This window comes from Equus caballus, chromosome 7, assembly GCF_041296265.1.
Source record: "Equus caballus isolate H_3958 breed thoroughbred chromosome 7, TB-T2T, whole genome shotgun sequence".
NCBI classification, from domain to species: Eukaryota; Metazoa; Chordata; class Mammalia; order Perissodactyla; family Equidae; genus Equus; species Equus caballus.
In genome coordinates, this window is record NC_091690.1 from 51,589,612 (window position 1) to 51,615,208 (window position 25,597).

A 25,597-nucleotide genomic window follows, 5' to 3' on the forward strand; every position below is an offset into this window, starting at 1 on the left:
AGACTTCATTTGAAAGGTGGGAATATTTTCCTGGAAAAGAGATCAAAGCCCACACTTCCTTGTTCCAGTTTTCTGACTAAATAATTGGGGCAGAGGATCAGAAACCTCAGCAGGGCAGGGACCGCTGGCCGGCGCTCCAGCCAATCCTTAACAGAAGGGACAGCGGCCCAGCCAGGAACAGGCCAAGCATGCGAGGGCGCCCCACCAGCCCCTGGGCGTCCCCGACTCCCTCCGCAGCTCCTGGAGCCTCCGTGCTGGACGTTAAATAAACCCCAGGGGCGCGGGCAACTGGCGTCTGCTCGCAAGCCCCGCCCCGCAAACCCCAAACCCAATAAGCTCAGGGTAAATCACACTTTAAAAAGAACAAATTCAAGGCAAATTCATTTGGGAGCACACTCGGACCTGACTCAGCTCCACGTGCAGAGTCACACGTTTTGCTACAGAAAAAGGATCCTGCTTGATCCCCAGCCGCCGCCGGGTCCCATCGGCCTGGGCCCCCAACTTCCCTCACTACAGTGCTGACTCTGGAGTCTGAAACCTCTGGTCCAGGGCTGTGTCCCCGGGGAGGACACACCTGCAGTCACACTTCACAGGTGGCAAGTCAAGTGACACGTCTGAGGACACGGCTGTGGCCGGGAGGGGGACACGGCTCCTCGGGGCTCCCCTCTGGGGCCACAGAGCACCACAGCAAGGTGGGAAGAGGGCCGATGCCCTGCAAATACTCAAGGAATCATGCAGCATCCGGCGGCTTGTGGTTTCCTTCTCACCTGGCGGGCTCTAAGCCAAGCCAGTGACACTGACAGCAAATACAATCCCGCCACCCAGGGAGCAACACCTCCCACTCTAAAGGCAGCCATGCTGACACACAGACACTGGGAAGTGACTTTGGAATGATGGCTCAGCATCCTGAAGGCTTCGTGTCACTTCACACTTCGTGTCAGACCCTCTTCCAGCTTCTTCCATCACACCTCGTGGTGCCTCCAGAATTAAGTGCCTCCGCTTACAGAAGCATGAACTTCATCACAACATACAGAAGCTCACCCAACACACGAGAGGGCATTGAAAAAAACTTTCATGCCGAAATCCAGCAACGACCACTTCTGAGAAGCACGGGGTTTCACGACTTGCTTATTTAAATTGCATTTGCTTGTGAAGCTGCAGGCTGCGCCGAGGCAGGTAAGTGTGCAGAGCCACTGTCAGTAAACGGATTGAAAGCTCAGACACACACGGGGAGTGACAGTAAAGGGGACCCAAAAAGTGCAGGCACAAAGCAAACCGTCCGTGGGGGGCACAACAGAACCGGCTCTCAGTCCTCGGCACAGTGCAGAGGAGGGAAGTCCCACTGCACTGACTTGCACTAGGCTGTGGCACAGCTCAGGCCCCGATTGCAGGCACAGCCCACGACTCCTAGAGCAGACACGGCACTCACACCACCCCAGGAGGCCCCGGGCCCCCACCAGTCAGGACCACCCTCCCCGGGGACCTCTGTCCGACGACTGCTGCAGATCAGTCGCACCTGTCACGGAACTGCATCTGAAGAGAGAACCACACAGTACTGTCGTCTGGCCCATCCATGTTACTGGGGACAGCAGTCACTCCTCCTCCTCTATGTGACTGTGCTCCTGCTCATGGACGTCGTGCTACCAGGTCTGGGCTGGCGCACAAAGGTGCTGAGAACAGTGTCACTCAGTGGCGTGGGTGCTCCTCCTCTTGGGGCGTCCGGGGTGGAAACGCTGCTCTAGGCAGACGTGAATTCAGCTCTGGGAGACGCTGCCAGTTTTCCACACCAGGAGCACAGCCCTACACGCCCGCCGCCCCAGCTACAGGTGGGCGTTCTGGGGGCTCTACATCCACACCGACCCTGGGGTGCTCAGTCTTAACCTGTAACCGTCTGGTGAGTGTATAATCGCCTCTTTTCATGGCTTTAGTTTGCACTTCCCTGTGACTAATGGAGATGAGCACCTTCCCACACGAGGACCGGCCACTGAGCCCCCCAGTCAAGGCGCTCCGTCTCCACTAAGGTTTTCCTGGGGAAACGTGGCCGCAATTACCGTCTCCCAGGCTGGCTTGCCTTCACGCTCTCTAAATGGGGTCTTGGGATGAAGACACGTTCTTTATTTTAACGACGTCCAACTTACCATGTTTGTTCTGTTATGGTTAACGGTTGTGGGGTCCGTTGAAGAAACCTCTGTCTACCTGGGACGTAGTAAGAAACAGTGATTCGGTCTCCGCTTTCAGTTCCTGACACAGAGCTTCCAGAACCCTTGTAACTTCCTAAGTGATGGGGTGACTGAAGCGTCTTACACTGAGCCCCAAAACCCCTCTGAATTTGCCGGGTGACTGGAGACAAGAGCGTCCTGTTTTAACGAGGCGACTCTTGCCGGGCTCCTGGATGGCTTCAGGATGGGGGTTGGTCACCAGGGCAGAGCCATGGTGAGAAGCTTGGAACTTTCAGCCCCACCCTCATCCTCCGGGGAGAGGAGGGGCTGGAGATGGAGCTAATCCATAGTGCTTATGAGAGGAAGCCTCCATAAAAACTCTACACCACGGGGTTCAGAAAGTTCTGGATTGGTGAACAAATCCACAGGCCCGGAGGGTGGTGTACCCCAAGCCCATGGAGACAGAAGCTCCCACAGTGGGGACACTCCAGACGCCGCCCATGTACCTCTTCACCTGGCTGCTCATCCATATCCTTCATAACAAACTAGGAAACACAAGGCAATGTCTCCTTGAGTTTTGTGAGCTGTTCTAGCAAATCATCAAAACTGAGGAGGGGGTTGTGGGAGCCCCTGGCATGCAGCCAAGCTGGACAGAAGAGTGGGGAACCTGAGGGCCCACTACTTGCGACAGGCATCTGACGTGGGCCCCGGGAAGTCCAATGGGACTGAGCCCTTCACTGTGGGGTCTGCACCAACTCTGGGTAGTTAGTGGCAGAAGTGAACTGCTGCACACTCGGTTCACGTCCACAGAAACTTGGAGAATCGCGTGGTGTGGGAAACCCACAGGTTCAGCATCAGAAGCAGTGTGAGCAGAGGAAACAAGCTTTCCTTTCCTACCTCCAGGTCATGGGACAGAGGAAGAGGGGCTGTTTGAAAACCCAGGGGGACTGTCACTTGCCCCTGCCTCCGAGTGAGGGACACCTGCTGAGGATGTACCAGTCACAAAGAAACCACAGGGAGCACGACCCGGCCGGAGAGGGGAGCAGGGCTGAGGGCCCGCTGGTGGTGAGGACCCGGACCGACTCCACACGGAGGGAGCATCCTTGGCCGGCCAACAGAGGGGTCCCTGAGGCTCAGAGGCCACATGGCGGGTCAGCAGGCCACCGCCACAATGCCACTTGCTGCAGTGCAGCCCGGACTCCGAGCACAGACTGCCACCTGCCACCGACATGATGCAGAATGAGTGACCTACCCTCCTCTGTTGGCTGGAGTTGAGGCCGTCCGACCCTCAGGGTCACAGCCAGCATCACTCGAGCCAACACATGCGAGGCCCGTAGAGGCGGGAAGCGCCACCACACTGTCGGTGAAATCAAGGTCCCCATGCTGACTGAGCAGTTGCTTACTGATTGTCACCACTGTCCTAGAAGTGTCATGTAGATTAAGTCCTTCGCTCCTCCGCTCCCCAGAGAGATGAGCAACCTGGCCACACGGGTAACCACTCTGGAGAATCCGCTTCCTAAACTTAGCCTCCCATGGGACAGACCTCAAGGAATGCTCATGTCCCGCAGGGCTCGCTCACTCGCTGGGGATCCCAGGCTGCTGTACCCCGAGGCAGAGGTGGCACAGGCTGCTGTGCTGAGGGGAGGAGCAGCGGCTGCCCGAGACCTGTGCAGCCACGGCCCACGAGGAGCAGCTGACAAAGTCACGAGGTCCAGCCTGGCAATGGATGGGCAAGATCTGGACTGCTGCAAACTCTCCCTTGCCCTCTGGGTCCCTCTGCCACACAGGCGGTGTCTTAGCCATCACCAAGCTCCTTTCAGCCGTCACCCTTCCTGAGGGGCGGGGGGTGGGCCAGGCCCTGCGGAGAGCTGCAGAGGCTGCGGGATGGGTACCACCGCGCTCAGGGAGACGCCTACCCAGGAGGGCCGGATAGATTCTGCCTGGAATTTCAGGAGAGGTGGGATGGGAGGCAAGGAACGCCCTTCTCTCTGGCCCCTTCTTCCCCCGTCACCAGACACCCCTACCCTTTCTATACAGGAAACTAAAGATCTGGCATTTTCAGCAAATTCCTTGGGTCCCCAAGGTCATCCTAAGGCCTTGGGGATTTCAGGGGGCTCCCGTGGCGCTGCCTGGACTCCCCAAGAACACTGAAACCCTTCTCAAACCAGACAGCCACCTCAACAGACAAGGAATATGAAGGACAAGGGCACGCAGAGGCCAAACCAGTATCACCACCAGCGCATGTGTCCTTGTCCGGGAGCCTAAGCAAGACGCATGTGGCCGTGGGTCAGTGTGTTTCGGGGGAAGTTCCATGAGGAGAGGGCGGAGCCTGGAACCAGGACAGTAACGGGAAATAAAACGACCCCAAGGCAAGAATCGAAAAGCCGAAGGTGAAGATGTTCAGGAGGCCTCGAGATGAAAACAGACTCCCAGGTTCCAGGCGCACAAGGGTCTGCAAGTGACCTGGCCATGTCACCTCGATTTCTCTGAGAAGCACCCCAACTGCCGAGCAGTCAGAACCGCCACAGGATCCATGCGGCAAAAGTTGTGGCACCTCTGAAAATGAATGGGGGGGGGGGGGCCAGCCTGGTGGCGTAGTGGTTAAGTTCATGTGCTTCACTTCAGCAGCCAGGGCTTCACAGGTTCGGATCCCAGGCATGGACCCACACACTGCTCATCTAGCCATGCTGTGGCAGCATCCCACAGACAAAATATAGAGGAAGACTGGCACGGATGTTAGCTCACTTTCCTCACCAAAAAAAAAATTAAAATTCGGGGCCAGCCCGGTGGCGCAGCGGTTAAGTTCACACGTTCCACTTCTCGGTGGCCCAGGGTTCACTGGTTCGGATCCCAGGTGCGGACATGGCACTGCTTGGCACGCTGTAGGCGTCCCACATATAAAGTAGAGGAAGATGGGCACAATGTTAGCTCAGGGCCAGGCTTCCTCAGCAAAAAGAGGAGGACTGGTAGTAGTTAGCTCAGGGCTAATCTTCCTCAAAAAAAAAAAAAATTAAAATTAAACAATGAATGAGGTAGCTCCGTGCACACGGACATGGAAGATGGTCCAAAATGAAGCCGGGGAAAGACAGCAGCATGAACAAGAGCTGTGCTTGGCTTGAGCCTCACTTTGTTCAAGATAATAATAACATACATGTGCTAAAGTGAGCACAGAAACCAGCCCAGAGAAAACGCACCAAACGACCGTGGCAGTGCCACAGCTCTGTCTGCAGGCAGACGACGGGGAGCCCGCACTCTCCACATCACAGATGGGGGTGTTTGTGACAATAAACATCTATTACTTTTGTCATCAGACTTTTAAAAAACACTTTGCAAGAAAAGAACCTAGGTCAGAAAAACACCCAGCAAGGATGCCCAAGAAGTGCCTTTATGGAAATAAAAGAGAAAGACGAAAAGGATTTAGGACTGCATTATTTCCCATGCAACTTTCAACTTCATCAAAATGATCATTTAAAATAGAAACATCTGTCGATGTTAGAATGCGGAACCAGAGTGCTGGAGGCCCACAGGTCTAGTTTCTGCTTTCATACCACTCTTTGCGTTTCTCTTATCACAGAGGACGGCAATGGCCAGCCACTGCCACGGGACAGACAGCTAACAGACAATCAGGACCGTGGGAAATCTCCCTGCTGGGATTATGGGTTTGTCTTGTTTTCATCTTGCCTGAACCCAGCATTCTACTGCAGTCTGGCCCCAGGATATCTGCTATTTTGTTTTTTGGGTGTGGAGAAATTCGCTCACAGACATGTCACATGGGCAGATACAATGCTGCGGTCAAGTCACGGCAGGGTGCTCAAACCGGTCAACCGTCAGAGGTGTCCGTGCAGGACAGCTTTGCCAAACCAGCCCTGTTTGTTACATTTAAACTACAAAAGGAAGGGCCGCCCGATGGCGTAGTGGTTAAGTTCACACGCTCCACTTCGGCTGCCCGGGGTTCACAGGTTCAAATCCTGGGTGCGGACCTACATACTGCTTATCAAGCCATGCTGTGGTGGCATCCCACATACAAAATAGAGAGAGACTGGCGTGGAGCTTAGCTCAGGGCCAATATTCCTCAAGCAAAAAGAGGAAGCTTGGCAATGGACGTCAGCTCAGGGCCAATCTTCCCCACCAAAAAAAAAAAAAATTTTAAAGAAACCCTACAAAACGAGACCCTCCCAAACACACACCCAATACTCTACTAAGAAAACCCTCCACGCCTGGTCTGATGGTGAACCTGGAAGGCCGTGAGGGGTGGGGCATCTGTGGGCTCAGGGAAAGTGTGGAAATGGCTTAATCAATCCAGAAAAGGCGCTCCCCCAACTCTGGCTGCTCTGTGGCATTTTCCTCGCAATATAACTAAGTAGCAACACTTTGCCCTACATTTAAAAGGGAATACATTTCAGAAAGGAAAAAACCTGTCATGATGGTAAATTACAATGTCTCCTCCCTACACCTGGGAGGCAGGAGGCAAACTGTTAGCAAGTATCATTTTTAGCCCTGGGACTATGTATCATTTTATTCATTGATTTCTCCCCTCGCACCCTTTGTAACATTGTCACTCCCTGGAAACCACTGGAGAGCACCTCCCTGACAACAACCAGGTTCTCTGCCCTTGGGGAGTTCGTGCTCTAACCCAGGAGGGAGATGGAGCGTCTACACCATGAGAATACGAGCACTACCCTATCTAGCCACTAGACAGCTGTTTTTCAAACTCTTTTGACTGTGATCCAGAGTTGGCCCAACACAAACACACCTCAGGTAGCTGTAACCAGTGTGACAAATCTGTCCACACGCCTGCAAGTCACAGGAACCCTGGATCCACTCTTCCCCTCTGTGGAGGCTGGGGCCGCCCCACAGGACGGATGTCACAGCCCACTGCCAGGGCTGTCATGGTGCCTGCTGTACCCTCGACACCAGCCCGTGGAGAGGGCTGGAGAGAAGCGCCCCACGAGAGGCACGCACAAAGTATGGGAGCAGCCAAGGGTGGGCGGGGAGGCGCCGCCCCCACACCTGCCAAGCATCACCTGCGACAGGCCCGCCCAGCCACCGCCATGCCAGCCGAGCACTGACTGTGCTGAGCAGGGCTCCAGGCGCCGAGCAGCCCCCAGAGAACAATGAAGTCCCTGCCTGGTGGGACTGACAGCTGAGGGACAGGGACGAGCACACAAACAGGACCCGACGTCATGCGGGGGGCAGAAGTACTATGAAAAAATAATCCAGCAGGGTTAACAGTCCAGTCGACAAGAGGCACTCTTTCAATCACGGTGGACAGGGATGGTCTCAGTGACGGGGACAGAGCAGAGACCTGAAGTGAAATGGGAGCCACATGGCTACCTATGGCCAGAGGGACTGGCAAGTGCAAAGGCCCTGGGGTGGGACCCTGCTGGAGTGCAGCAGGAGAGAGGGGTGTGGCAGCAGATGAGGTCAGACATGGGCCAGGGCACGGATCACTGGTGACAGGGGTGAGGAGGTAGGAGTCTACTGAAAGGCAATGGGAAACCACTGGAATGTTCTGGGCAGGGCAGTGACACGGTCTGATGAAGGTTTTCAAAGATTTCTCCAGATAGGCTGATGGAATGGACATGAGGGTGAGAGGAGGAGAGGAGTCCAGGTGACAAGGTGATTAGCAGGGCCTCCGCTGGCACATGCCGTGTGACATATCAAAGGTCTCCCTTCCCTGGGGCTCAGGGGCCCTGGAGCCAGGCTTGGCAGAGCCCAGTGGGCTGCACTGCAGCCCCAGCCGCACCCCCTCGGTTCACTACTGCCATAGAGGTGCCGACTGGGGAGACGACGAGAGGAACGGGGTATTTTCTGCTCAGAGAGGTTAAATCACCTGCCTCCAGTCTTTCTGCTCGGCGGCCGTCGGAGGCAGCTCCCAGGGCGTAGCGAGAGGCCCCTGGGCTGCAGCGCCGCATCAAGACAACGAGACCACCCCCTGCGCCACTTTACTGGTGCTTTTGCGGCAGGTCAGGGTGGCACACACCAAACCCTGCTCTGAGTCTCCGCCTGCACCAGGTGAGGGAGCAACTGCCACGCGGGCCACCTGCTTCCTGAGCAGTGGGGTACGACCTGCCGGCGGAACTTCAACCACCCCAGGGAGCCATGGCGAAGGCCACGGCTACTAAAAGCGGGGCTGTCCGCCTTCACCACACTCACGGCTGGTGCCCTGCAGCCTGAGCGACAACTCAGACTGTTCCCAGGGACAAGCGTTCCCAGTCACAAATGAACGTGTGGCCCTTTGGCAAAGTAACCCAGGCCCAAAGCGAAGCTCTGGAAAACAGTGTGGGGCGCAGAGGCCAGGACGGGGCCAGGGCTGGTTTATGCTTAGCTACCATTGACCTGTGATCTTTTCTTTTCTTTTCTTTTTGCTGAGGAAGATTCACCCTGAGCCACCATCTGTGCCAAGCTTCCTCTACTTTGTATGTGGGGTGCCACCACAGCATGGCTGACGACGGAGCAGGTCTGCACCCCGGATCTGAAGCTGCAAACTTGGGCCACTAAGGCAGACCATGTGGAACTTTAACCACTCGGCCACGGGCCGGCCCCTTACCTGTGTTCTTAAGAAAGCCCCTTCCTGGAGGGAACTGGAGGGAAATCAACGCATCCCCTCTCTTCCCTCTGCCCTGCGAAGTCTAACCCCCCAACAAACCCAGCTACACTGGCCTGCCCTCCAGGCCCTGGCCTGTCCACGAAGATGTTCGAGGCCAATTTCTCATACCCCACAATCCACAGCCTGAGGAATTAATACCAGCAGCATACAGCTAACAGAAAACTCCAACCAAGACGTCACCAATTGTCTGAATAAGCCTAACCCTCCTCCTTAGCAATACCTGCAACCGACAGCAACGGCAGCTCTGCTGGCCTCAGACTCCATCCTGACACCCTCGCCCTCTGACATGCCCCCACCAGGCCAGCAGCTGCCACCTTCCTTTCAGAGCAGGTTCTGCACATCCCTTTAATTCTATTTTTTTTTTAACTTTTATTCTCTCTTAAGTCTTCCACCAGTGTTAGTTACAGGTGATGAGGGAAATATGTGAAACAGAAAACGAACATTGGCTGGGAGCCGGCCCTGTGGCTGAGTGGTTAAGTTTGCGTGCTCCGCTTCAGCGGCCCAGGATTCACCAGTTTCGCTCCCGAGCGCAGACCTACACACTGCTCATCAAGCCACGCTGAGTTGGCTTCCCACATAGAAGAATTAGAATGACTTACAACTACATACTGGGGCTTTGGGGAGGGAAAAAAAAAGGAAGATTGGCAACAGATGTTAGCTCAGGGTCAATCTTCCTCACCAAAAAGAAAAAAAAACACCTCCCATCCTATGGAGGTGAGGAAAAAAAAAAGAAAACAAACATTGGATATTTTTCAAAACTCATGCCACCAAACATACATCCTTCTTTCCAATGCCTTATGGTGAAATTGCAAAGCACACAATTTTTAAATATTAAGGAGAAAATGGAGGACTTGATTCCTTTGCTCCCGCTTTGAAAACATAGACAACTATTGCAAGGGGGCAAAAATAGATTCTGTATGTCACCCCGCCAGGGTGTTGCAGGCACCCTCATGACAAGAGCTACCAGGGGCTCAGCCCCACATGCCAGGCACTGTCCTAAGCGCTGTGCCTTCGTCATTTGTCACTTTGTCGTTGTTGTTTAGTCCTTGCAACCATCCTCCGAGCTGGGTACTATTACCATCCCCCTTTGCAAATAAGGAGACGGACATGAGCAAAGGAGCACAGGGCCTTGTCTGCCTGGGTGCAGCCGCCCCCCCCCCGCCCCCAGCAGAGCCGGCTCCTGGCGGGCACTCACTGCACACTGGTTCACTATGTGAACGGGGAATGCGCAGCCGGGCCTTGTCTTGCACAACTCCAGGGGGCGCCGTTCACGTTGTGTTCTGTCTGTGGTCGGGGTGAATGGGTCCTGCTGTGCCATGGCAGCCCCGATGACCAAGGCCAAAATCTGCTGGCACATCTGACTATTTACTACGGGCCGGGCACTGTCACCCCATTTCTCTGAGGCCCCAAAAGGGAAAGTGGAGAAGCCAGGAGTCCAACCTGGACAGCTGACTGGAGAGCCCCTGGTGAGGAAACGTCCCGGACCTCAGTTTCTTCACTGGCAGAACGCTGTTCTCACCAGACATTCACCCAAAATACCTATCCTCCCACGCTCCCACATGCGACATCTGCTAAGACCCCGAGCTGGGCTAGGGTTCCCTCCCAGTGTTTTGAGGGTCCACCAAGAGTGGCAAAGGCATATAAACAAGGATGCAAACATGCTGGGGTGCTTTCCACAGACAGAAAGAGTCTGGAGACCATGGCACTGCCCTCTGCCACAGCTCTGATGACGTCCGTCACCCCTGGCTCAAAACCCTAAAAGATCGACGTCTCCTGAAGGTTGGACACAAAGTGACTTCAGGTGGCACATGGAGGAACATTTACTATTGTCATAATTATGTATGCACTGATTTTAAAGAAAATCAGAAAAATATATGTAACTGGCACATCAAACCTGGGCTTCCTAAGATATCAAATGACTGTAATAAATTTTTAGTTTAAACAGATTATTTAGAAATATACATACACACACAAAATGAGGAATGTTAACTTCATCCAACGTTATCTCGCTCAACCCTCTGGACAAGAGTGTGGAGCGGCGTCACTGTCACATCTGTCTCACGGATGTGGGACCTCCTGGTCAGTGCCTCCACGGAGGTCAAGCTAGGATTGAGAGCTGGTCGTGAACCCTGAGAGGTGATTCCAGGACAAGAAGTCCCCACCGCCACCTACACCAACCGCCCCCCAACCCGGGGGGGATGAGGTGTGGCAAACGCCGGCCTGGGAAGTCAGAAACCCACAGCAGCAACCCACGGCCACTGCTCACGACCCAGCCCCAGTCCTGCACCAGCACTTCAGACCCACATCAACTCGATGCTCCAAGGCCCCTGCTCATTCGTGCAACGATGTCCGCCAAGGGCCTACCGTGGGCCGGGCCCAGGGTGCACTGTGAGAGGCCAGGGAGACACCAGCTCTGCTGCCGGCCCCCCGAGAAGAACGGATGCGTAATTACAAACTGGGGTAACTTCTACATGGGAAAACATCACGTGATGGCACGTACAGCAGAGACGAACAACATGGTCCTGGGCGGTGGAAATACAAGCCGGGCCATCCTCCCTGATACTGAATAAAGGCCCTCTCTTCCATGCAGCCTCCTTGATTTCTGGTCCCTCCACTCCCACCGGCATCCACTGCGTCCTCTCAGAGAGGGGAGGGAGAATTAAATGACAGGGCGAGGGGAGTGGTTCCCACATTTACAGCCTGTTCCCCTATAAGACTGGAGGGGCTCCACAGGCCTCCAACCCCCAACCATCTCACACCCAGTAGGGACTCAACATATATTTGCTGAGCAATGACCAGACAGTAAGAATACTGTTTCCCACTCGCCAGGAACCATTTTACAGGCTTTCACCAACTCCCGTGGTGATATTATCCCCATTTCACAAAAGAGGAAACACAGAGGTTCAGAGAGGTCAAGCTATTTGCCTAAAGTCACACAGCCAAGTGACGTACGATGCCGGGATGCAAACTCGAATCCTGTCTCAATGCAAACTGAAAACTTGTTTCAAATTCCTCCCAAGTGGCTCTCACACCTCTTCCCTACTTTCCCCAGGGATTCACTGGGGGCGGGGGGGGGGGGAACCAAAACTAGTGTTTTCAAGCCCGGCACAAAACACTCTCCCAAAAGGTCCACGTTTTAAATAACAGCCTTAATCTAGAAAATCAACCGGGAGGAATGGGAAAGGATGCAAAATAAAAACAATGCTTTCAACAGCCAACAATTTCCCCCCTGCTTTCTCCCCCACTTGCTGCCCACCCCCCACTTCAGGGCAAGCATTTTGAAGTCACTACTTGCAAGATTCCGGCAGTTATTTCTCTTTCCTTGAAAATATTGACTATGTGACTTTTTTAAAATAAAATTTTAGGGCAGCTCATGCTCGTGTCCAGTTGATGCTGGACACACCCGGGGTTCTTCCTCCCGAACCCCGATCGCGGCCTCGCCAGAAAGGCAACGTTCGCGTCGGACCCGGGACAACGCAGCCAGCAAAGCCCCGAGGCCGGGCTGCTGTCGCGGCCGCGGCGGGGACGGCGACCGGGGGCCGGGCAGCCGAGGGGGCCGCGAGCTTTGTCCGGCACCCCCGGCGAGAGCGCGCACGGGGGGCGCGCGGCCTCCACGCGGCCCGGGCCCCCACCCCGCCGGCCCGCGGATACTGCAGCCGCCGCGGCCTCGCGACGCTGGGGCCTGCCCCGCGCGCGCCGTCCCGGCCAGGCTTCTTGACCCTCGGGCGCCGCCGTACCCCGGCCCCGCTCCGGGCGCCAGCGGCCCCCTCCCCCCGCGGCGCCCCGGCTCCATTCAAACCGGCCTCCCGGCCCCGCGCCGCGCTCCCCCCGCGGCCCGCCTTCCTTACCGGGAGCTGCCGGCGCCGTCGCCTTCCCAGCGCCGCCCCCGCCCCTCCGCGCGGGGCCGGGGGCAGAGTAGGCGTCTCGCCTCTCCTCACGAAACAAAGAGGCCGCCGCCGAGCGAGGGTAAGCCTCGCGCGCGCGCCCGCCCGCCTCGGCCGCCCCCCCACGCCGCCCGCGCCCCCGCTGCGCGCGCACCCGCCGGCTCCCCTCCCCCCACCGCCGGCCGCTCCCGCTTCCGCCGCCCGCCCCGCCGCGTGCGCGCGCGCGCCCACCCTTCCGCTCCCAGCGCGCTTGCGCGGCCGCAAGGGGCTTGGGGGAGGTGGGCGGGGCGAGAGAGGGCCTGCGCGCCCGACGCGCCTCCCCACTGGGTCCCGGACGGTCCTGCGCCTGCGCCCCGGGGTGTCCGGCCTCCGCACGCCGCGCGTCCTCACGCCGCCGAGCATGCGCAGAGCGGGCGCCACTGCGGCGGCAGTGGGAGATTGGGGGATGGGGCTGGGTGGCGGTGGGGTCTGCGGGGAAAGGATGGCGGAGGGGCCTTGAGACTCGGCAGCGAGGACGGGAAGCTGGCGTGAGGGCGGGAGGCGGGCAAGGTGGGCCGGGGATGAACACGGGCGGGCTGGGCAGCCGCTTGCATCCCTGGTTGGGGGGGTGGCGAGGCCCGTCCGGCGAGACCGGGCGGGGCCTGACTGCGGCCGCCTTTTCTGCACAGCCTACCGGAGGCCATTCATTAGCTCAGCACGTGGTTATTGGCCTGCTGCGGTGGCCCAGGCGCAGGTGCTGGGGCCCGAGCAGACGCATCGCAGCCGCTGGGGCGCTCACGATCCGGTGGGGGAGACAGAGGGGAAGGAGGGAAAATGCATTGTGTTGAGATGGCGACTTCAGGGTCGTGGGCATTCTCAGTGGGGCAGCCAGGGGAGGCCCCGTGCGAAGAAGACGTTGGAGGCAAGACAGAAAGCTGTGCGGGAGAGAGCCTTGTTGCAAGTGTGGAGGCCCTGTGCCTCCGGGCCTCTTCTCTGTGATTTGAAAGTGTCGCCAGCACCCCATGGGAGAGCAGCACAGGATGGAAAAGCGAGGCCAGGGCAGCACGGATGTTCTCGTGAGGTTAAAGAGAGAGGGTCCACGGACGGGCCAGATGAGTGCTCTGAACTGCACGAAAAGGTCCCAGAGGAAAAGGCGGGAGAGATTCTCGAAGGGGTCTCGTCCTCGTGTCCAATGCTGTTGAGATGTCAAGGATGAGAAAGACAGGGCAAGGACACTGGGCCCAGGCACTGGTGACCTTGGCCAGCTGGGTTTTGGCAGCAGGGGTGGAGGAAGAGGTCAGATTGCAGAGCGGAGCGCATCCGAGAAAGCAGAAGCGTGTCAGAGGTAGGGACAGGCCTCCAGGAGCAGCTGCCTGGGGAGGGGGAGAGAGAGAGGGCTCAACACCTCCCCCTTCTTGCCACCACCATCAGCCTGGCAGTGCAGCTCCAAGCCCCTTGCAGCACCCACAGCACCCTCCCGGAAGGGCAGCAGCCCCAGTGATGCAGCCGCTCGGCCACCTTCCTTCTTCCCTGCGCCCCTGGCTCCCAGAACAAATCACTGGGCCCCTGAGTCTGCAGCCTTTAGGATGTTCTCATGTGGTCATCTGGTGTGCAGAAACCTTTATGAGACCCAGGCTGCTGTCCCACAGGATACTCGGAAGGGAGAAAGGAGCACATTCCAGAATCTCCCACATTTTCCACCGCCGTCACCTTTAGTCCCGCAGCCAGACAAGCGCTCCCCGAGGTCAGGCCCCACCCCGTGTGACTGTCTCTCCCGCTGCTTCTGGCCGGCCTGCCTGCCCTTCCTGATTTCTCAGGTCGCAGCTGACTCACCGCCTCCTGTTTGATCACTGCCTCCTTTTTCCCCTTCCTTCACATTTCTTGGGTACCCTCTTGATCGGCTGTCTTCCTCCCCTCAATTTAAATGGCAAAGATATTGTCAGTTTTAATCACTAGGGATCCCCAGCATCTGGCGTAGTGCCCCCCTCCGCCACGTACTAGATACTTTAAATTTTTTCATTGAAAGAATAATAGAGACCGACTGTCTGGTGAGTGTGTCCCACACTTGCGTCAGCAGTTGAATCTACCCACGTCCAAGGTGAGTGAGTCACTTGAAGCATAGAGCAAAGATCTGGGTTTCAAACTTGACTCCCTTATTAGTATCTGGGGGATGCCGAGCAAGTCTATGGGACTCGTCTACACGTCTGTTTCTTCACCTGTAAAATGGAAACAATAATGGCACCCGCCTCCCCTGGTGGTTATGAGGAATCGGTGAAAGCAGGCCACCTGGAGTTCTCTGAACCTTGGCTCCTAATGTGATGCGCAGTAAACGGGCACGTGGGATCCAAACCTCGCTCTCTGTCCTTCATTCAAGTAATATTTCTTAAGCGCCCTCACCACGCTCCGCACTGAGCTGGTCCTAGGCCTCCAGTGATGCGCCGAGCCGGCAGCGTTCCTGCCTGTGGAGCAGACAGTCCATGAGTTCAGTTGACTGTCTCCCGTATTGATCACACTAACACATGATAGGAAAATCGAAGTTCAGTGGAAGAAAAGCCCAGGGGGCAATGAGATCATAACATGGGGCCTTCCTGGGATGAAGAAGTCAGCTCATCCTCTCTGAGGGAGAGGCATTTATGCCAAAAGCCAAAGGAGGAGGGCACTGAGTAGAGGAGACAGGATGTCCCAGGACTCTAAAGAGGAAAAGAGCCTAGGGACAGAAAAAGGCCTGTGTGGCTCAAAGGGGGAGGCCAGGAGCAGCCACACTGGGCAGGGCCCTGTGGGCTGTGGTGAGGATCTTGAGCTTTTTCTGGAGCACAGTGGGAAGCAGTTGAAGGGCTGTAATCGGGAGAATCCCATGGCTGCAGGGTGGAGACTGGGCTAGTGGGGAAGGAGAGGAGGTGGGGAGTCTCTTTGGGCTGTTGCAGTGGCCCAGGGTGCAGAGGGGGATGGCCTGACTAGCACGAAGGCTCTGGAGGTAGAATGGATGAAATGGGAGGAGTGGACGGACTCCAGCTTTCTCTGCAGCTGGGCCAGTGGGGACATGGATCCTCTGGCAAGAAAGTATCCAGAGTCCTGTTTGGACAACACGTCTGTTGGGAGTAACCCTATAGGCTGGCCATTTATGGCTATATGTTGAAATCCCTGTTTAAGCAAAATTGATGCCTTTAGTGCTTATGTTTATGTCTATGATACATTGCAAGTTAATTTTTTTTCCCTCTCCAAAGCCCCAGTACACAGTTGTAGATTCTAACTGTAAGTCATTCCAGTTCTTCTATGTAGGATGCCACCTCGGCATGGCTTGATGAGTGGTGCTAGGTCCATACCCAGGATCCAAACCAGTGAACCCCAGGCTGCCCAGGCAGAGCACACAAACTTAACCACTAAGCCACGGGGCTGGCCACATGAGTTAATTTTTGTGTAAGGGATGAGGTAAGATTGAAGTTCATTGTTTTCCATGGGGATATCCAGTTTTTCCAGCACCAGTTGTTCCAGACTGTCCCCAGTGAATTATCTTAGTGCTTTTGTCAAAAGTCATTTGACTGTTTAAGTGTGAATCTGTTTCTGGAGTCTCTGTTCACTAATCAATGTGTCTCCCGATATGCTAAGACCACACTGTCTTGATGCCTGTAGATTTATGTCATCTTGAAATCAAGTAGTCCTCAAACTTTGTTCTTTTTTTTTTCACTGTTTTGGCTACTCTAGGTCCTTGGCGTTTCTGTGTAAATTTTAGAATCAGCTTGTCTATTTCTACCCAAAACCATGATGAGATTTTGATTGGGATTGCATTGAGTCTGTAGACCAGTTTGGGAACCATCTTAATAAAATTAAGCCTTCCAATCCATGAACATGGTATATCTCTCTGTTTATTTAGGTCTTCTCTAATTTCCATTAAACGTGCTCTTTTCGGGCCTTTCGTACTCCACTGTAGGAAATGACAAGTGACTCGTGTCAAGGTCACGGGGACCTACGTGTTGCTGGCTCTGGGGGTCAGTTGGCAACAGTGGACACATTCCCTCTTCAGCGCAGTCTCCTCGCGTGGCTTCCAGGGCACCACACACCCCTGGGTTTCTTCCCACCCCTTCACCGGCTCCTTCCCAGGCTCCTTTGCCACTTCCTTCTCTTCATACTGACCCCTTAGCAATGAACTGCCCCAGGACTCAGACCTGGGGCCCCTATCTACAGTCACCTCCCTGGCTTCCAGTCTGATGACCTTAAAAAATCATCTGGCTCCTAGGTATCTATCCAAAAGGATTAAAGACAGGTACTTGAAGAAATACTTGTAAACAAATGTTCATCGTTGCTGCTATTTATAATAACCAAAAGGTTGAGTCCAAATGTCCACCAGCAGACGAGTGGATAAACACACTGCAGTCTCTCAGTCAGTGGAGTCGTCACCCATCAAAGGCAGCGACGTCCTGACATGGGCTGCAGTGTGGGTGAACCTCGAGAACATGCTGAGGGAGTGGAGTCAGACACACAAGGCCACATGTGTGAGTCATGTCCAGGACAGGCAGATCCAAGCAGATTGCCAGGGACTGGTGTCGGGGAGGACTACCTAACGGGTACAGGGTTTTATGTGGGATGGTGAGAATAGTTTGGAACTAGACAGAGGTGGCGCTTACACAGCATTGTGAATGTACTGAATATCACTGAATTCTTCATGTTAAAATATTTAACTTTATGTTATATGAATTTCACCTTAATTAAAAAAAAATCTCCATGCTGGCCAGCCCAGGGGCATAGTGGTTAAGTTCCCGCACTCCGCTTTGGTGGCCCTGGGTTCAGTGGCTTGGATCCTAGGCACAGACCTACACATCACTCATCAAGCCATGCTGTGGCAGCATCCCACATACAAATAGAGGAAGACTGGCACAGATGTTAGCTCAGGGCCAATCTTCCTCACCAAAAAAATAATAATAATAAAATTAAATAAATAAATCTATATGCTGAGGATTTCCGAATCTTTCTCTCCTGTCTGGACCTTACCCTTGAGCTCCAGAAAACTGCCTCTCAGACACCACCACTTGGATATTTAATAGGAGTTACAACTTCGGTTCTATCAAGTTCCTCTTCTGCTTAAAACCCTCCAGTGACTCCCATCTTGCCAAGAATAAAAGGCAGAGACCACGAAGAGAATGAGAAGCCAAGCCGCAGACTGGGAGGAAACACTTGAAAAGGCACATCTGATAAAGGACCATTATCCAAATATACAAAGAGCTCTTAAAACTCCGCAAGAAGAAAATGAATAACCCAATTAAAAAATGGACAGGGGTCGGCCCGGTGGCGTCATGGTTAAGTTTGTGGGCTCTGCTTCAGCAGCCTGGGGTTCACAGGATTGGATCTTGGGCATTGACCTACATACCACTCATCAAGCCACGCTGTGGCAGCATCCCGCATACAAAGCAAAGGAAGATGGGCACAGATGTCAGCTCAGGGCCAATCTTCCTCACCAAAAAATAAAATAAAAAAGGACAAAAGACCTGAACAGACACCTTACCGAAGAGGATGTACAGATGGCAAATAAGGGTATGAGAAAATATTCCACATCATATGTCACTAGGGAATTGCAAATTAAAGCAACAATGAGATACCACTGCACACCTATAAAAAAGGGAGAAATCTAAAACTGGAAACACCAAATGCTGGTGAGAATGCAGAGCAGCAGGAACTCATTCATTGCTGGGTGGGAATGCTGATGGCCCAGCCACTTCACAAGATGGTTTCACCATTTCTTACAAAACTAAACATACTCTTACCATGTGACCCGGGAACCCCACTCCTTGGTACTTACACAAAGGGGGAGGAAAGATGTCCCCACAGAAACCTGCACGGGGACGTTCTGATGGCAGCTTTCTTCATAATTGCCAAAACCTGGGAGCAGCCAAGACGGCCTTCAGTAGGTGAACGGATAAGAAACTGTAGTCCACCCAGAAAATGGGATATCGGCGCTAAGAAGAAATGAGCTCACAAGCCAAGAAAAGGCGTAGAAGAACCTTAGATGTACATCAGTAAGCAGAAGAGGCCCATCTGAAAAGGCTTGTTTGTGCTGGATGATTCCAGCTCTGTGGCCTTCTGGAAAAGGCAAAGCTAGAGACAGTAAAGAGATGAGTGGTTTCCAGGGATGGGAGGTGAGGGGGGAAGACGGGCAGAGGACAGAGGGGTTTCAGGGCAGTGAGACTGTTCTGTGTGACCGTGTGATGGTGGACGCGTGTCATTCTCATTTGTCCGAACTCGGGAACCCGAGCGTCACCTGTGGACGCTGGGTGATGACGCGTCCCGGGTTCATCAGTGGTCACAAGCCGTCCCCTCCGGCGGGGATGTTGACGGAGGGGGAGGCTGTGATAGTGGGCAGGGAGTGTGTGTGGTAACACTCGACGTTCTGCTCAGTTTTGCTGTGAGCCTAAAACCACTCTAAAAAATAAAGTTTATTAAAAAAAATATAAACAAATTTAAAAAGCCAGAGCCAGTCCTCACAGAGGCTACAGGCCTTCGCTCCCTCCCGGACCTGATCTCCGACTATCCTTCTCCTGGCTCATCCCTCTCCCGTCACTGGCCTCTTTGCTCACTAGTCTTCAGACCTAGGTCCTGCCCCAGGGCCTTTGCCCAGGGGCTCCTGACACCTGCCTGGCTCCTAGAGGCCCCGTGTAATGCTGCAGACGCCCCTCCTGCATTCCCATTTATTTAGTCTGCGCTATTCGTCTGCCCTGCTGGACTGTCAGCTCTGGGTCTGTCTCCATCACCCACACCTCCCCAGCACCTGGGACAGCACCTGGTGCCTGGTGCGCGGAAGACAGGATGAGTGAGTGCATGGGCACCACGGAGGGAGTCTCAGGGTGACTCAATGCTGCCTCCTCGTACGGAATGAGGGTTTCCATTGACGAGATGCTTCCTGAGGCCTCGGGGTTATCCCCCAGCCTCTCAGATGCCAGGAGGGAGAGTGACCAGGCCCTGGCCTGGAGTCACATCGTCAGGCTCATCTCATGCGCAGCGCCCAAGGCACCTTCCGATTGGCTGCCTGGGGCAATGGCAGCTGCCACTCCGCCTTCCCAGGTGGGAAGCAGACTGTGAGGTGCGGGGAAGGGTGCTGTGAATGCAGGGGGTGCGGAGGAGACCAGAGGTTTGCGACATCCCTCCCCACATGGCGAAAATAACCTTCCCAGTTGGTCTTAGCCCTCTCAGAGCCTGTGTCCACGTCCACGTCCTTGTGTATCTGTCACCTTGTTAGGTGGGAGTTTGTCATATTTTTTGGGTGGCTCAGAGGACGTGTTAGGGTTCTCCAGAGATACAGAATCAATAGGATGTTGGATATACATATATATGCACCCTATTGATCCTGTTTCTCTGGAGAAACAGAACATATATATATAAATAGAGAATATACATATATATCTGATAGGTAGGGAGAGCTTTATTTTAAGGAATTGGCTCATGCGATTGCAGAGGCTGGCAAGTCAGGGAAGAGTTGATGTTGCGGTCTCGAGTCCGAATCCTGCAGGGCTGGAAACTCAAGCAGGGTTTCTCTGCTACAGTCTTGAGGAGAATTGCTGCGTCTTTGGGAAACCTCAGTCTTTGCTGTTAAGACCTTCAACTGATTGGATGAGGCCCACCCAGGTCATGCAGGGTCACCCGTTTTACTCAACTGGTTTCAACATTATAATCACATCTAAAAATCTACCTCCACGGCAACACCTAGGCTGGTATTTGACCAAACAACTGAGGGCCATGGCCTAGCCGAGCTGAGGCATAAAATGAACCATTACAGAGAAGAATGGTCTTCTCTCTTTTGACTCAGTGTTGAGGGCTTGAAATAAAAAGCTCACGCATGTCTAGTATGTGCAAACGTAAAACGCACCCTCTTCCTTTGCTGCTGTAAAGTGAAGACTCTTTCAATAATCTCTTCAGATCTTTCTTGGAAAATGAAATCATTTATTAACCAAATGTGTATTTATTCCACAAACATGACCTACTGCCCTGAAAAATGGGCCTCACAAGAAAACGATTTCCCCAGATGAAGCAATGAGATGTGTAGTGTGGAAAACAGGAGGAGTCCTGCTAAATTACAAGCCCAGAGCAATGGCAGGCAGCCCTGGCTGTAATTCAACACAGTAGACAACTGGCATGTCACATAACGCTTGCACTAAAGCATGCCACTGCCGGCAACCACAAGGAGAAGGCTAACCACCCACATTTGTCATAATTTTATGGATGTTTTATTCTTACTCCAGGATGTTTTATTTTAGGTTGAATTTATTAAGCTCTTCTAGGACACTAGTCCTGAATTGTTACACTTTGGGCTTCAATCAAGAGTAATCAGGGGCCGGCCCGGTGGCACAGTGGTTAAGTTTGCACATTCCACTTTGACAGCCCAGGATTCGCTGGTTCGGATCCCAGGTGCGGACATGGCACTGCTCGTCAAGCCATGCTGTGACAGGCATCCCACATATAAAGTAGAGGAAGATAGGCACGGATCTTAGCTCTGGGCCAGTCTTCCTCAGCAAAAAGAGGATTGACAGCAGATGTTAGTTCAGGGCTAATCTTCCTCAAAAAAAAAAGTAATCAACAACAATGGTTTATATATATACACGCACCGTACATATAATTTGGTCTAGGCTTCATATATTTAGACATTTCACCAAAGAGGATAGACAGATGGCAAATAAGCACATGAAAAGGTGTTTAGTTAGTATCACTAGCCGTTAGGGAAATGTACATTAAAACCACAGTGAGAAATCAGACCTCTCAGAATGGCTGGAATAAAAATCAGCGACAACACCAAGGCTGGCGAAGATGCAGAGAAACTGGACCACGTGGGAATGCACAGCAGGTGGGGATGTGAATGGTCAAGCCGCTCAGAAGACAGTTGAGCACTTTCAGAAGAAACTAAACAGACAGCTATCACACGGCCCAGTAAGTGTACTCCTGGGCGTTTATCCTAGAGAAACGAAAACGTGTTCACACAAAAACCTGTGCATGAATGCTCACAGCAGCTTTGTCTGTAACAGCCCAGGAAGAACCGGAATCAGCCCGGGTGTCCCTCACAAGGCGCGTGGTTAAACAAACTGCGGTCCGTCAGCACTGTGGATACTACTTGTCAATCAAAGCAAGCGAATGCAACAATCTGGACGAATGACTCTCTAGGGAATTACGCTGAAAAAAAAAGACCAATTACAAAAGGTTACATACTGTCTGATTCTGTTTCTGTAACACTTTGAAATGGCAACATTTTTTCATGTTGGAAGACACATTAGCAGTTGCCAGAGGGAGGTGGGTGTGGTTGTAAACGGGCTGAACTAGGGCTCCAGCGGTGTTGGAACTGTTTGCTGTCTTGACTATGGGGGTGGATACGCAAACCCACACGTGATAAAATTGTTTAGAACTTAATACACAGGTGCACACAAATGAGTACAAGGAAACCTGAAAGAATCGGAACAAGAGCAATGAATTGTCTCAGTGTCAATATCCTGGCTGTTATACGTCAATAGACCTGGGGGAAAAAACATAGCAGAAAAGTATATGTAGATATCCTGGCTGTGAGACTGTATATCGTTTTGTATTTGGGGATTCGAATAGATATTTGCACACCCATTTTCAGAGCAGCCTGTCTCTGAACATCTTGTCTACTGTAAATGTACAGCCAATAGCCAGTATATTTACAATATACAAACATACTCTAAATATACATCGACAAAATGTGCAAGTAACCCAGGTGTCCATAGACAGATGAATGGACAGTGTAGTATATACAGACAATGGAATATTATTCAGCCGTAAAAAGGAAGAAAATGCTAGGGCTGGCTCAGCGGTGCGGCCGTTAAGTTCTCATGTTCCACTTCGGTGGCCTGGGGTTCACTGGTTCAGATCCCCGGTGCGGACACGGCACCACTTGGCACGCCATGCTGTGGTTGGTGTCTCACATATAAAGTAGAGGAAGATGGGCATGGATGTTAGCTCAGAGCCAGGCTTCCTCAGCAAAAAGAGGAGGATTGGCAGCAGATGTTAGCTCAGGGCTAATCTTCCTCAAAAAAACAAAACCAAACAAAACAAAACCGGGGGCGTGGGTGGGAAAGGAAGGAAATGCTAACATGTTACAACATGGATGAACCCTGAGGACGTGATGCTCAATGAAATAAGCCAGACACCAAAGGACAAATAGAAATTGCAACATGGCTACCAGTCCTCTGGGGATGTTGATAGTTGGGGGTGGGGGTGGGGGGTGGGAAATCTCTGTACCATCTGCTCAGTTCTGCTGTGAACCTAAAGCTGGTCTAAAAACTAAAGACTATTAAAAACTAGAATGTGCAACCCCAAATGAACCCTAATATAAGCCAAGGACTTGAGTTAATCATCGTGTATCAGTATTGGTTCTGTTGTAACAGATGTTCCCCGCTAACACAGGACGTTACTAACGGGAACCTGCAAACTGTAGGGCGGGGGCGGGGGCAGGAGATATTTGGGAACTCTGTACTCTCTGCTCAATTTTCTGTAGTCCTACAACTTCCGTGAAACCTAAAGTCTATTTATTTATTTATTTATTTATTTATTTAGTGATTGGCACCTGAGCTAACATCTGTTGCCAATCTTCTTTTTTTTCTTCTTCTTCTTCTTCCCAAAGCCCCCCGGTACATAGCTGTATATTCTAGTTGTGGGTCCTTCTACTTGTGCTATATGGGACACCGCCTCAGTATGGCTTGATGAGCCGTGTCATGTCCGTGCCCAGGATCCGAACCCGTGAAACCCTGGGCCACCGAAGCAGAGCGCACGAACTTAACCCCTCGGCCACGGGGCAGCCCCCTAAAGCCTATTTATATATGTTCATGATCCTCACCACGCCCTATGACGTGTCTCCTCCCATCGCCCACGTTATTGTTGGACTGAGGCACAGAGGGGGTAATAATCCACCCCAGGTCCACACAGCCCTGGCAGAGCTGGCATGATTTGCACCAGGCAGGTGATCACTGGTGTCTGTGCCCTTCACCCTGCGCCCTGCGCCCTGCCGTGTGCTGCAGAGGACCGAAGGAAAAGCAGAGCCAGAGACGGGGCAGGAGCCTGCCCTGTCTGCCGGTGGCATGGGGAGCCATGGAGGGGAGCGGACCCTGGGTGACCGTTGTCACTGTGCAATGGGCTGTGACAGGCAGTGCTGGGCGGGGGTTTTAGAGGGTCAGTCAGCGTTCTCCCAGGAGACAGAGCCGATCGGAGGAGCATATAGAGACGCGCTGTGGACTGAATCGTGTCCCCCTGGATCATATGGTGAAGCCCTAACCCCGAATGTGACTGTACTTGGAGATGGGCCCGCAAGGAGGTAATTAAGGTTTAGTGAGGTCGTGGGGTGGGCCTCGACCTGCTAGGATTAGTGTCCTTATAAGAGGAGACACCTGAGGGCTCCATCTCTCCATCTCGCTCTCTCTCACTTTCTCCAATCCCCCCCCCCCCCCCCCCGCTCTGCCCTGTGAGCACACGGCAAGGAGGTGTCTCTCTAGAAGCCGTGACTATGAAAGTGAATTTTCTGGCACCATGATCTTGAACTTCCCAGTCTCCAGAACTGTGAGAAAATAAATCTGTTGCTTCAGCCACCCAGTGTATGGTGTTTTGTTAGAGCAGCCCGAGCTGACTGATACGAGCTTGATTTTTAAGGAATTGGCCCAGGTGACATGGAGGCTGGCAAGTGCAGAATTGGCAGGCTGGAGGCCCAGGGAGAGCCAGGGCTGTGGGTGGAGCCCCAAGGCCGCCTGCTGGCAGAATCCCCTCTTGCCTGGGGAAGGTCAGTCTTTTGTTCTATCCAGGCTTTCAACTGATCGGACGAGGCCCACCTTTGATGAAGGGCAGTCTGCTTTACTCAGAGTCTACTGATTTAAATGCATCTCAACCAAAAACACCATCAGAGAAACATCTGGAATCACGTTTGACCAAATATCTCTGGGCACTGTGGCCCAGCCAAGTTGACACATAAAATTAACCCTCACATCACCAAAACAGACTGGAAATGTGCAAGCACCAGGGCGTAGTTCGCTGGACACTCTCTGAACATCTTTGGTGTGGAGATGCTGACAAATTCAGTCTTCGTCCCCGGGCTGGCAGAGGGCTCCGCCTTCTCCCCTTTGCCGGGGTGCAGCTGGCCACAGGGGGTGTAGTCTGAGAACGTCCAAACTGCAGCCCCTCTCCCCCGTCTGCCTGGGGGTAAGCAGCAGGTGGAGGTTGGAGTTTGGCCCACACGGACCCATTTTCTCAAGGGCTTCTTAGAAGACGATCTAAGGCTGAGGGTCTCAGCCGCAGCGTCCCTGACGTTTGGGGTCGAATAGTCCTCTGTTGGGAGCCGTTTCATGACTGGGGGGGCTGAGCAGCGCCCCTGACCTCTAGCCACCACTGAGGGCCGCAGCCTGGGCTCACTCCCAGGTGCCACCTGGGGGCTCGGGCCTCTGTGTGGCCTTCCCTGCAGAAGCTCGCTCGGGGCCGGGGCCCTAGGCTCCTGTTCTTTCTCTTCTTTTTGGTGCTTTGCTGTGGCTGGCCACCACGTCACTGACCATCCCACCGTCCGGCAGCTGCTCACATGATGGTTTGGGCGGCAGCCTTGGCCACAGCAGTCCCCTCCAGCCTCCAGCGGGGGGTCTAGGAGCAGCGAGGACCCTTCAGAAACCTCTGCCCCCTTCCCTGGCCCTGCCCTGCCCTCCCTGCATCCCCTGGGTGCCAGTTCTAGGCTGTGACACCCCCCACATCTGGAGATCTGCGCACTGATGGGGACAGAGGCTGGGCCGACCGGGCGGGACCATCTTTGCGTGTTGAACTTTCAGGACTTTATCCATCTACAAGACAAACTCAGGAAGATTCACTGACTCGTATTTAGTGCTGAGCTACTAGTGCAAAGTGTTCCATGTTTATGTGACTTCAGAGACTTTCGTGTGAAAAACAGCACCCTCCCCCCAGCGTCCAGCATCCGGGTCCAGCCCCGGGGGGCGGGGGGCAGAGTTTGT

At 53.7% G+C, this 25,597-nt stretch overlaps 1 protein-coding gene and 1 long non-coding RNA gene across 14 annotated transcripts in view; one reads left to right on the forward strand and one right to left on the reverse strand.

Moving 5' to 3' along the window:
- The window catches only part of SMARCA4 (SWI/SNF related, matrix associated, actin dependent regulator of chromatin, subfamily a, member 4), an 85,825-nt gene extending 71,281 nt beyond the window's left edge, over window positions 1-14,544 (reverse strand). For 4 of the 13 annotated variants that reach the window (XM_023645394.2, XM_023645393.2, XM_070274084.1 and 1 more), the window contains exon 1: window positions 12,618-12,782. Coding sequence is in view for 4 of the 13 variants with exons in the window: in XM_070274088.1 (XP_070130189.1) it covers window positions 10,736-10,764 (29 nt within the window). In the remaining 9 variants the exon portion in view is untranslated. Of the gene's footprint in view, window positions 1-10,735; window positions 12,376-12,617; window positions 12,783-14,465 lie in introns of those variants that run through there. The other 9 variants (XM_070274089.1, XM_070274086.1, XM_070274087.1 and 6 more) reach the window with 7 other exon arrangements.
- LOC111774290 (uncharacterized) overlaps window positions 12,598-25,597 on the forward strand; it is a 37,562-nt gene continuing 24,562 nt past the window's right edge. Inside the window, exon 1 of the long non-coding RNA XR_002809223.2 lies at window positions 12,598-12,735. This is a non-coding gene — a long non-coding RNA (uncharacterized lncRNA). The remainder of the gene's footprint in view (window positions 12,736-25,597) is intronic.